This window comes from Argopecten irradians, chromosome 1 (assembly GCF_041381155.1).
Source record: "Argopecten irradians isolate NY chromosome 1, Ai_NY, whole genome shotgun sequence".
In the NCBI taxonomy this organism is placed as follows: Eukaryota; Metazoa; Mollusca; class Bivalvia; order Pectinida; family Pectinidae; genus Argopecten; species Argopecten irradians.
The window spans coordinates 41659486-41673006 of NC_091134.1; the positions used below are offsets into that span (position 1 = coordinate 41659486).

The window sequence follows — 13521 nt, forward strand, 5'->3', positions numbered from 1 at the left end:
GTTAAAGACTCGTTAAATCTAAAAATAACCAGTAAATTCCATTTCCTTTAAAACGAGTTACACAGATAATCATATACCACGCATAAAAAGTCACTAAGAACGACCACGTCTCACACATGTTCTGTATGACGACACTAGATTATTGATGACGTTGACAAATGATGACGTGGCACTGCGGAATAAGCAGTTCGGTCAAAGTTCAACGTGTTTGACAATCAGAATGCGTACAGAGTTTATACCACGTGTGGTATTATATAAATACTACCTGCATTACAGGGTGATAGTGCCTAGTGTCACCCCGATGATATCAATGTCACCCGAGGCGAAGCCGAGGTTGACAGTGATATTCCGAGGGGTGACACTAGGCACTGTTACCCTCTAATGCAGGTAGTATTTATTTTATTATACCAAAAGTCTAGAAACAAAACAAGTTTTCAAGTATTTGCAATCTATTAAAACATTGATTTTAGCAAAAGTCGAACAGTCACCGTCGGCAGTAGAATAGCATATCAGTTTCTACTCAGTAGCGCTAACTATCATTGCATTATAAAAAAAAGAATACTCACAATAAGCATATAGTGGAAATTCTTGTTGTCTTGTCTCCTGCGTTTGTTTTAATCTTAACGTTTTTGCAAATATCAATGAATTTTGGTTTCGTCCCGTCGTCGGTTTATAACATTAGCAACGTCACGAAGACGCTTGAAATCGCATGTCTTCCGTTCATCTAATCACCGACTGGTTCATAAAAACCAACATATACGGTAAGCGAAAAGAGATGAACGGAAAGCTCCGTCCTTAATATGTTTTTTTTTTATTGATAAACAGACAAATTTGGCAAAACTATTATTAAATAGCTCCAGATAAATTTTGAAGCGTCGCTTCAAAAAACAAAGATCTATAGCGTCGAAAAAAGAAACGAGTGCGCATCTTTTTCGGGAGGTTAATATTTTGCACTTGCTACGAACGTGTCTATTGTTTACTATTGTTCTAATGTTACCCGCCGTGTGATAGTGTAAAATACAAAATATCTCCCGACCAATCAGAATGCAGGATTCTCACTTGAGGTATAATAAAAACAAATTGTTAATTAACAGCAGCTTTGTTTATTTGATACACCAAGAGTTAAATAACACCGCCTATTGTGGTAGAAAAGAAGTTAAACAGTTTTGGCAAGAATGTTCGCATTCGTTATGTTTCTTGTGTATGAACATTAGATAATACTATATTAGCCAGTAGGGGTAGGATTATATGAAAAATATGAAATATTATCTAGGTTCATACTTTTCCCAAAAAACAATCGCAAAAAACCCACGTGATTGAAAAATTACAGTGGCTTATAATGAAGTTCTCTTTCCGTTGTTCATTGTAGAAATAATAATATGTGTAAACTCGCGATATCTATTATAGTTGATTTAACAAATTCCGGCAAAATCTTTATTTTTGGTATGTTTGTTTTATTTTACAGTTTTTCTTACTGTTTTTAACTGTTTTTACATACTATTTGATACTAATGATATTCAGTTAATTGTGGTCACGATGTCAGTTGACCAGATATAATATTATATCATAATGTATCGTGTATAAGTGACGTCAGTGATAAAGGCCTAATGCATATGTCGGTGTTCACACGAAGGATAACCACATAGTGTTGGAATTCTCCCTGATGATACGCCTGGAAATGTATACTAAAACACTAGTCCTTCTGGTTGTCCGTAAGTACACTATTCATGTATGTTCAAATAGTATGTATTGTTCATTCAAAATACAATCAAAATAAACGAACAAGATCATGTCATTTCGCTTTAGTAAAGTAAGTAGATGATAACAACCATGACTGAAATACGAACCATAGTATATCATCAACAACCACGCATGGTACAATTGTGTACAATACAATGCTAATTATCCGTCACTAAGGAAGCTGCTCAGTTTCAACCATATATGGTATGGTTTTGTTATCGTATTTGCTTACTCAGTCGTATGTTAAACTGCAGTATAAATATTGTACTAATGATTTTAATGAAAATTGCCCTAACAGGATGGATATCCTTGACATAAAGTTAATTATGCATTCACTTGTAAAAATTATATGGGTCCGGGCAAGATGTCCCGACATATTATCAAACTATCTCCACCTTTCGGTTGCTGGTTTAAATCCCATGTAGGACAGTTGCTAAGAACGGACCTCTTGTCGCTAGTTTTTCTCCGGGTACTCCTACCTTTATCAACCAAGAAACACGATATGTCCTGAAATGACCCTGGCGGTTAATAGGACGTTAAATTGATCAAGCCAAAAACGAAGTAATGCATATATGTTGGACAAAACTAGCGGTTTCAGGGGATGTTACAAGCGTTAACTGAAATAAAGACGACTCTCGTTTATGGACTTCCTTCCTACCTACCATCTATTAGAACCCCATCTTTAGATCTATTAAATCACCCACTTTCTCGGTTATAAAAAATTTATATGGTTTTGGCTAATCACCACAATGTAAAATCTAATAATGGATTGATATGAAAGGAAAGTAAAAAAAAGGAAGGAAAATAGGTAAGAATACTAAACATGCAATTTGAAATATTGAATTTGAGTAAAATCAGATTAACAAGGTGTACCTGTTTGCATTAAAAGCAGGTCAGCATTACCTTCATTTAAAACTTTGACCTACATGAACATCACGTACATTCCTTAACTGAGCCCTATCCATAGAATTTGAAGCTTAAATTTATATTTTAATCATGAGTTCACCTAAAAAGTAGTCTTACTAATTGAAGGCAACTTTGTTACATTTGGATTCTTGAATGTATCGCAAAAATGTCTTAATATTTAGCTGTGTTATATTGTATCGCGGTTTTAGTCCCAATGATACAACACATAATTATTATATGTATATTATATCGTATTGCCGATTTGGCATCGTCCTGTGACTATTGGTGCACTCGTAATTGATTGATTTTTTTAAATAAATTAACGTCCTGCTAACAGTCAGGGTCATCTACGGACGCTGTATGTGGTGTGTTGTGTGTATGAAGTGCGAGGTGCGTGTTCTGGGAGACTGCGGTATATTCTTGTTGTGTCTTCTTGTATAGAGGAACTCTTGACCTTTTTCGCTAATGACACCAATTATTTGTTACTTGATATTTCTATAATAAGTTAAAACCTCTGTAATTAGGATGAGGTTATGGTAGTTTAGTATGTTCTGTGATCAAATTAGAAATAATCCATTGGTTTCGATAGTACAATATACGTGGCTGTCAATTAATTTATACTCATTGAGTTGAAAGATAAAGGTTATATAAGGTAAATATAAATACTGTGGTCAGAGATCAGATAATTGGGTCATCAAAACAAAATCAGGGACATGTTATTTTACTCCATTTCATCTCTTAATATAATTATAATTATTTCTTCTAATTTCTTCCGCCACAAACATTCAAGGAGTTGTCTCAGAAGGTACTTAAATAATCAGTATGAAACTTAGCAGGCATTTTCCAAAGAGGGTGTGTATGCATAAGGACATACTTCAGATTTCGGTCTTCGGTTTAAATAGAAAAATCATTCATAGGGGTTTACAAAGATACAGAACAACATACAGATATTTCCGAAAGATATTAACGAATTGAAAGCCTCTGATTGGTAGAAATTTTTTTTGTAGAAAATAGAAAAATTGGTACATAAAGAATAAGAGAAACACTGAACACACGAACACAGTTGTGTAACGATCTGTTGCCATGGCAGCAAAACGTAAACCTCTGGTTGGTTACAAGTTTGATGTTTTAGATAAAGATTAAAATTGGTAATCTGTATTCAGTTATAACCGTTGTGGTTGGAGACACCTGCCATGATAAGGATGCTGCAGCATGTACGGCTTTGATGGGAACTGTCAAGGACATGTGTACCGAGCCTTGTATTGCCGACCTCTGTAGAGCTACATGTGGTCTTTGTCGTAAGTATATAAGTCTTAGTGGGATACCAGAACGTACAAAAAACGCCTTCTGTCATTTTACCGAATAACATTATTTACTCAGAAATTGTGTACTCCAGACAAAAATTTTTTTCGTGACTAATAAATTTTGCGATTTATATATCAAAACATGGTCACGAATATTAATTTTAGCCGATTCAAAAACAGAATGTAATTAACTTTTAATGATAATAAGGAATATATTTATAAGCCGAGAAAAACTTTACGAATTTAGCTTAATTACAAAAGCGAAAGTAAATCGCACCCGAAGGAAGGCTGGTTTACAGTAAGGTAAAACATCAGCCAGTGGAAGTCAACAGAACCAGGCAAAATATTGGACTCATACGATGGATCAACGCAACCGCATTTCTATGTTTCATTGGAGGATGCGAATATGACCTTTACATGAATCCAAGATTGGAAGCGGATATATAAATATATTGGCTTGTGTTTTTCTGTAATGCAATGGTTTGGAATAACCTTCTCCGCTTTGTAAAAGTAGGCATAGTACAAACACTATACTTTAGTGTGGGAATATAATGTTTACATATTATTAGAAAAAAACCCAGAGAGAAATAGATTTTTGAGATATTTTTTAAGACAATGAGTGTTATTTCAGCACTGACATGTTACACCTGCGCGGATGAACTTTATCCAGAGGAATGCAACAAATCTAGTCAGTGCAATAGTGTTCACGAGGTATGTCTAATGTACAACATTAAACTTCAAAAGTATAACTTTCAACAACCGAACACATTACATAAACTATACACGTATTTTAAGAAAACATATAAAATAAAAAAAAAAATGCTTTATTCTTCATTGAACAAGTCAGATATTTTCTTTGATGATAAATTGCTGTGAGACATATTTACTAAATTTAGGAATTACACAAGAAACGTTTCATTGCATAAGAATACTACAGTTTGTACCGATTTATCGCCACAATAAGAGCAGCAAGTTCGTATCATCATCTTGGTTTTTTTGACGTCACACAATAAGAGCAGCAAGTACGTATGGTCATCTTGTTTTGTTCTGAGAGGATGCCCATTTCCTACTACAACATTGCCACATCAACCAATGGTTTAATCATTGCCACATCAACCAATGGTTTAATCGAAATTTTACTCAATGCCAGCAGAATAATCTAATAAAAGACTGGTGGTGTTTTGTATATTTCAGTACTGTGTTTCCATACAAGAACTCAACAGCAATTTGATACCTTTGTTTCAATCTGGATGTGCCGATGTTGATGTGAGTATCCTACATTAAGTGTAGCTGTCCGATCTTGCTCTATTACACCATTAAATGAAATAAAACACCAGAACGAGTTAATCCAGTAAAAGTTGAAACATGAAGAAAAACGAGATTTATTTCAATAGTATACTCGACGAGCACGGTCACTTTTCATAATTCATGATTCAAGCATATATCGAACACTGGAGCTAAAACAGCTTTTATCTTCTTTATCTAAAATAATTAAATAAATGTTTATTATCGCTACTTTAAAATTGTAATATAAAGATTCGCTTTGAATTTCGCCACGTTATTCAATTAGTATAAGAAATTCCTTGTTATGGATTTTGGTTTCTTTATATGAAAAGCGACATATGAAGTGATTTTTTTATTTGCAGAGATGTTTGAGCATATTTGGCGAGATTAATACAAAGAGGACACTTCAAACTAGAGGCTACACTTTAAAAGGAGGATGTTGTGATCACAACAATTGTAACTACCACGATCCTTCGCTGAGACCAATCGACCCATCCCCAGGAACAATTACACGGCCTGTCTGTAAGCTTGATTCGGAAATTGAAATTCTGAACTTTGTTAAGGGTCGTACGTTGTTCCCTGTAGAGTATTAGTTTGAGACAAACATTTTAACAGAGATTTTTTTTTTGAAATAGTCACTTCTACTCCTTTTTTGGTCTCTCGGAGAGTCACACAACCTTATGGTCACCATTTGTGATTTTATTTAGGCCACAGAAGTTTGTGAATTTGAATCGATAGAGATTTAGATCGGAAATGTAAAATTGCTTACGGAAACATGATATATGACGTGCGAGGGACGACGACGAACAAAAGACGATTATGCACGTTAGACGACCTTAAATGACATTAAAAGAAAGAAATAAGACAAAATTCGTGTTAGTCATAACCTTCTTCTACAAGAGTTGGTAAGAATGGTTTGCCAAAATGTTTGAAACTATTGTGTTAAGGATGTGGAGAACATCGGAATGTTATCAGTATCCAACAACTGCTATGAATTAGAAACACAGTTTTGAGTTTTAGAAGCAACATGTTGGAACACTTTAGACCAACGATCACTACAGTCAATAACTTGATGTCTGACCTTTATTTAACCATGTATCCGGGAATTGTCCGTTGAACATTTATTTTTAATTAGTGTTATGAGAAAAAGTAAATACTGCATTCTTACTCAATTATATCTGGTTATTATTTTTATAACAGATCCTAACGGCGCTCTGAATCCTGATGTGTGTAGTGAACGCGATATTGATACTGATTTCTGTACAGCTATCATGAAGGCTGACCCAAATATCTGTAATAGCACGTGTGTTGCTAACAATCTTTGTGCAGCATCCTGTCAAACCTGTAGTACGTACATGTATATGAATTCTTTAACGCATTTTTTTTATTTATATTGTATATTGTTTGAAATAAATAAAATCGTGGATAATGCATAAATAATATATGAACTGTTATTGTATAATGATATCGAATGTTCTTTTGTGGCCGGTATACCTGAATTGTTTGTAACTATAGGAACCTGTTTTTCAGGTAAAATATTAATGAATCGGGATCGATTGTCCCGACCTTCTTGTTGACAAGACATTAAGAGAAGAAGCGTGTTATTTTACTAATGATCTTCTCAAGTGAGATTTTAGAATCTCGTTTAACATTCATACTTATCGGACAACCCAGATAATACTTTAGGCTTAGCGCTTTAAGCTTTCCATTATGAATAATAAGTCATAAAATGTATGCATTCTCAGCAGAGTCTATGATTCAAACCTATGTTGACTATGAAGTTATTGATAACTATTTCATTATTATATCGCCTTTTGGGTTTTTTATGTAAAACTTTTCTCTTACAGGAAAATGTTACAGCTGTCAAGGTGTTAAAAATAAAGATGACTGCTTAATTGGCGCGACATGCAGAAAAAACCAGGTATCGTATTGTAATTGATTTCAGAAGTAAAATACAACACCCGTATCAACACAATATCTTGGTATTGTTTCCATTTATCCGGTAATTAGGATAGGGTTAAAGATAAATAATCGAAGTGTATCTTCCTTATCCTAATGTATATAGCGTCTAATATACATGTACATTAGAGGATGGTTTAATAATCACTATCGTTGTTCTGACAATGCGTGTAACAAAATACCTTAAAAGAACACAAATATAAAAACCGCCAAAGAACAACAAGTGAATGTTAGGCCAAATCATACAATCATTTTTTGCATAATCTATTTGTAGAAGGAAGGGCAAGTTTTTTTATATAAAAATCCGTAATTGATATGTTTTGCAGGCTTGTGTTACCGTACAAAGTCTTGGTGCCAACTTTGAATTAGAATACCGATTGGGCTGTATGAATAGGACGGTTTGTATCAGGAATTCAATTTATCAAACAAAACATCCTCCTTACAATGCAATATAACATTGTTTTGGTAAATAATTCCTAATCATAACACACTTCTATACAAAGTGTTCCCTTTGTTTGATAAGGATACGATATGCCATACTCGATGGTGATCTGTTATTGGTTTGTCAATAATATAAAAGGCACGCTACATTTTCGAAAATTATTTTAAGAATAAGAAGAATATTAAATTACTCAATATATGTACTTTCTTAGCTATTTGATTAGAATTAATGAAATGTGAATTGTGAACGGGTCGTTTTATGGTTCCGGCCGTCTTACTATACTATACCGCGCTTAGATGACTATTACTGCGCATGACAGCAAAATGAATCTTCACTGTTCAAGCTGAAAATGCAAGTTAAAAAGCATGCGTTTGAAAAAAGCAAAAATAATGATTTTGGTTTTTTTTTGGAAAGCTGTTTCATGAGACATTCCCCAGTTATGACAGTGTCGTATCCAAGGAAGTGGCAGCCAGTGGTACTAGACACACGTGCGTCATTACATGCCCCGATATTGCAAATAACAATGTCAAACTGAAAATAAACACTGCACTCACCTGACAAGGTTTCATTGAAATAATACACGAATGTGTTGTCAGCTAAATCCCAAATAATATCCAAAACGAGCTAATGAAACACTTCAATATACATTAGGTTTTACAAGTACACCGACACGTGTGTGTCCTTGGTACAGTAGATGTCGCTTGTTCGGGACAGGTAGTCACGTGCACATGGCCAGTCGAGTACATCGATTACGACAACATACGTGGAGATATGTGGACGGTTTTTGGATCATTTGTGTGGAAATTTTATTTTGACAAACTTGTAAATGACAGCTTAGAGGATTTGATGTATTTTGTTGCCAAACAAGCCCTATATAAAAACAAAAATGGCTGACCTCGATAGGGGGTTGCCTCATAAACGATTCTTGAAATACAAGTGTGCTTATTTTTTTTAAATCTCAATTTAAAACTTTTTAACTTGCATTGTCAGCTTCAACAGATTACGCTAGAAATCTTTCATTTGTTTGGTGTAGTTATCTCATCTCAGGTCATCGATTTTTATAGATTTTTATTATGTTATCGTGATAAAGGAACCTTATAAATTTGTTTACGAAATGTAGTGGGTTAAATAGATTTCCAAATATTTTATTGACAAAAAGATGATAACATGCCCATAGGCTTATTCATTAATTATGTATATACTAAATGACACCATCAAATGGCCTTTTTCACACAAATCAAATTTATTTTGTTTTTGTGACTATTTGGAAGATGCATAAATAACAATACCCCGTTGTTGTATCACTAAAATAATTGTTTCTAAACATATATCGATATTGAAATTTTCGTAGGAGTAAATACAAACAGGTTAATAGAATATTTGTGGACGTAATATCTGTTGCGGTCCAAAAATGGATTAGTCCTCTACTTCATCATAACACATAATGACACAAAGCACTAAAATCAAATCAAATCATGGAAACTGTTTAACTGTTTTCTTTAGCAATGTGACCAACTCTTCGGCACATCGATTTCGGCACCCGCAGTCGGCAGGAGAAAGCGACAGATCCAAGGCAGTTGTTGTGATAGTGACTATTGCCAACATGGTTAGATTATTTGTTCGAAAATAATTCAATTTTTTCTTGTAACAAGACTTTTCAATGGCTTGAAAATAATATGATGTCATCTCAGAACAAAACGAATGACGTCATCGTTTGCAACATTGCTTTTTATTGCTTGGTATGACGGCGTAAAGATTTTATCGAAAAAAAGCCTCTGAAGAAAATTAAGAATTTCACGGGATTGTAATGAAATATAGAGACTAATTTGAATATATATTTTATGTTATGAAGCTATACTACAAAGTCATATTCTAAAAATAGTTTTCGGAATTTATTTAAAGTACTCTATGATTTAATGTACTCTGATTCATTCGTATTCAAACCTGCATAAAAGCGACTAAGGTCAATTTTGAAATGAAAACTAAGCTGAAAATTGTGTTCCGAATATCAATATTGAAATCGAGAAATCGATTAAATACTACCAAATACTTTCCCTTTCAACGTCTCGGTGTCGATGATTCGTCTATCTTATTACAGCTTTAATTACAACTTTGCCACCACCGACAACACCAACCACAACTCCAATGCCTACTAGCACAACAGCACCATCACAATCTACAATGGTGTCAACTGATATGTCTACTGGTGCTGCCTCTACAGAATCAACAACAGTGACCCCTACAATGAAAAGCACAATAGGTAAATTCCTTTTACGTTGGCTGTACACGATAATTGAATTTTCCTGGTACGGTCAATGTACATATTATAGCGCATATTAAACTAGCAACTTTACGCTAAAATATAATTGCGTTAATTACTATGATACAGCAGTTATCGTGCATGCTTATTCCAAATTGTGCTGAAATTGGACTGTTCAAAAAAGTACGTTTATATTTATTTGGGTATATTTCTACGATATTAAATATTATTATTATGTAGAAAAGTAATAATAATTGATATCTTAGCTTCGTTCACCCTTACCCCTTTGCCAATTACAGTTACTTCTGCAATGAATGCCACAACAGTTCCAGGTTTGTGCAATGTATATACTGCATGTTATACAGCAAGTAGTTTTAAACATTTGTTTCTCCTTTTCTTAATATTTAATTAATGAGAAGAGCGTTGAGAAAATTGAGAAAAAGTATAGCCGATTACCAGCATATTTTGTATATCATCTACTGCTACAATAATAGGTTCAGACCTTAGGTTCAAACAATTTTTTGCAATATTCTATGGAAAAAAACATAATGTACAAAATGATTTATTATATACATTATCAAATTGAATTAAACTGAATTGAACTGGAAAGAGATGTTTGCACAAGTGTAGTATGCTAATCAATATTTGTTTGTTGAAGTATTTTATATCAATTGGTACTTTTGGTATTGTCGCTGGTTTTGTAATATCATATATCCGTATTGATTTATAATATAATTATTCTTGTGTTTTGTCTCTGCAAATATTCCATTATCCTTGACAAAATTATTGAACCAATTTATTATTCAAAATCAAGGTTATGCATAATATCGAGTCTCAATTAGCTAGAAAAAACGTTTTCCTCTCTCTCTATAACTTAAATAGCTTACATTGGTGTTATACAGTGTAACATTATTTAACACATATCAATTAATTGAAAATGTTCTCATTGAAAGTTATCGGAACCTTTTGAAAACTTTAGATATTGTATTGGAACTTTTCGATGTTAATTCTCTTTAACGGCATTTGATTATATTTGTTTACTACTGGGTCCTTTTCTTTCCAGATTCCAGATAAAGATATCTTCGAAGGTTTCCCACTTTGAAAAATTACATCATACGTCCATTTAAAAGAAATTGTCAAATATAGAAGATGATCCTTCCAAGTCTTTTACCTTTTAACGACTTTAAAATCATATATGTTTTTTAACTTTTGAAATCGTTATTAAATTCCGTTAAATGTATGTATGCTGAATGAGACCTTTGTAAGAAAGGCAATATTGTTCAAGGAGTTTCAACCCTTGCAACTCCTATCAAAATTGTTTACTATTTTGCTTTTGTACACACATATACCTACACTGTTTATAATTATATGCAGCATTCAAATATTTTGCAAGCTGGGGAGAAATAAAACATGTTTGCGTTGAATAAAAAACAAACAAACAAACAAACAAAAGATGATAAAATAGATTAAAAAAATTACCTTAAAAGAATTAGTTTAAATACCTTTCCGTCCTATTAACAGCCAGGGTCTTTTAAGGACGTGCCGGTTTTAATGGTAGAGGAAAAAACCGGGGTACCCGGAGAAAACCAGCGGTCAGTACTTGGCAATAGCCCAACAGGGGTTTAACAAGCGACCCGGAGGTGGAAGGCTTAGAGTAGTGTGTCGGAACATCTTAACCACCCGGTCACAGCGGCAACTTAAAGGAGTATTATTAGTGTACATTATTTGCTTTGAATAATCTTGACATCACAATATATATTTTCATTTTAATCCCGTGAAATTTTTAAATTTATTTTAGCTGGTACAACGCTCCCCCCGTGCAAAGACTACGACAAATCGGGTTACTGTGCCAAATACGTTCCTTTAATCTGTAATACCGGGGACGCATTGTCTAAAAAGTTCGCCATTGCCAATTGTGCTTTAAGCTGCAACCTCTGCTCGGAATTTTATGGTAAATATATAGGAAGTAAAGTTGATAAGAGAAATTATGATGATATCACTTTATATATAAAACTCATTTATTTTCTTTGATACTATGATCAATAAAATATTGTTGACTTAACAAACACTAAGTATAATATGTTTACTTAAAATAGAAGAATTTTTAATACCCCTCTAATTACAAATCAACTAATAAAGTATCGTATATAATGTATATCTTCATAATATAAGACTCTTTCATACGTGGATATGAAGGATAGGGATATTCTACTCGATGGTCACAAAATGTTGCAAAACCCGAGACTTGCCTTCATATCCACACATGAAAGAGTAGTTTTCTCTCATACCTCGACGTTTTATTACAATTTTACTGCTATTAATTTCTGCCATTTTGAAATCAATTAAAAAAACCGCGACTGCTAGTGAAATCTCAATTTTTAAAAACATTGCGTGATATTTTCAACGCAAATCCCGTTGTTTGTGTCTTTTAAAGTAAATCCAGATTAATTTCAAAAAGAGACTGTTACTATTTAACACAATATATGCAAATTCCAACAAAAGCAAATCGATACATAAATAATTGATCAGTACCATATCAATCCCCCACTAATAATTCTCTCTAATTGCAGCTTTAGTAGCATCCGGAGAAATTATCATTAGTCCATAGGTAAGTGTATAGTAAGAAAACATTCAGAACACTTGTTTGCTTACTTTCAATCAAATAGTGTTGTTTTCTGATTAGTCACATGTATGATACATTTATATATTTGTTCAGACATTTTAAAGCCTACGTCTTAACTCAAATACACTATAAGAAGTAATAAAAAGTTTATTAAACACTTGTTAAACATTGAGAATGTTTAGTTGAACTTGTGGCATACTTAATCTAAAAATTTTAAGATCATGATTATTTTATTTGTTTTAGGTGACGTCTTCATCAGCTGATGTTAAAAATTAACGATCTGTATATATGTAACATAAAATCACTGTATAATGAAACACATGTAACTCCGTAATATTAAATTATGCTACAACCTCATTTAATCTTTTGTTATTTCACTTTATATTGCTCTAAATCGCATGTAATATCGTCAATAAATGTATAGCTTTAGCAAGGCTTCAAATTATTTTAATATTGGCATGCTATTAAAACAGATGAAGAGCAATGCGAAATTATGTGTTTATTGATGTTAGATGCTTTAATGAGTCAACAGTTTAAGTCAGTATCACATAAGGTTGAGTAAATAAAGCTTACAAAGCCTTTTTCACTTATTATTGACCATGTCTTTCGTTTATCTTTTCAATGGAATTGAATATACATTTTAGTTATAAGTAATTATTCATGCTTAACGCGCACCATTGCCTATGCTAGAACATGCAATGTATGTTACACTCCAATGCATGTCCAAATATGACAACCAATGCTTAAATAAACCAACTGGAATGAAGTATTAATACACGTATCATGGAACATGGCAGCTGTTTAACAAGGGCCAGTAGTTATCTACAATGTCTATGTTGTATGAATCAATACAAATAAAATCTATGCACACCTAAAACACCTCAACAAAAACATCTTACATGCATGCATATTTCTTTTCACGTCATAATGACGTGCATCAACTCCCATATACTCGCCTACAATATAACAATATAACAAAATTACCAAGGGCTCTTTAGTTCAA

The 13521-nt window shown here is 33.1% G+C and overlaps 1 protein-coding gene across 2 annotated transcripts; it reads left to right on the plus strand.

The window, feature by feature from the left end:
* Positions 1-319: 319 nt before the first annotated feature.
* LOC138328260 (uncharacterized) lies at positions 320-12875 on the plus strand. 2 transcript variants are annotated; one of them, XM_069274988.1, is made up of 14 exons: positions 320-387; positions 3810-3944; positions 4582-4661; positions 5145-5216; positions 5597-5756; positions 6435-6581; positions 7082-7155; positions 7520-7591; positions 9139-9241; positions 9734-9895; positions 10195-10227; positions 11694-11846; positions 12466-12503; positions 12762-12875. In XM_069274988.1, the coding sequence occupies exons 2-13, from the start codon at positions 3872-3874 to the stop codon at positions 12501-12503; spliced, it is 1167 nt and encodes a 388-aa protein (XP_069131089.1). In that variant the 5' UTR covers positions 320-387; positions 3810-3871; the 3' UTR covers positions 12762-12875. The 2 variants fall into 2 exon arrangements, with proteins under 2 accessions (XP_069131089.1, XP_069131080.1); XM_069274979.1 differs by lacking the exon at positions 320-387 and adding an exon at positions 1603-1712.
* The last annotated feature ends 646 nt before the right edge of the window (positions 12876-13521 follow it).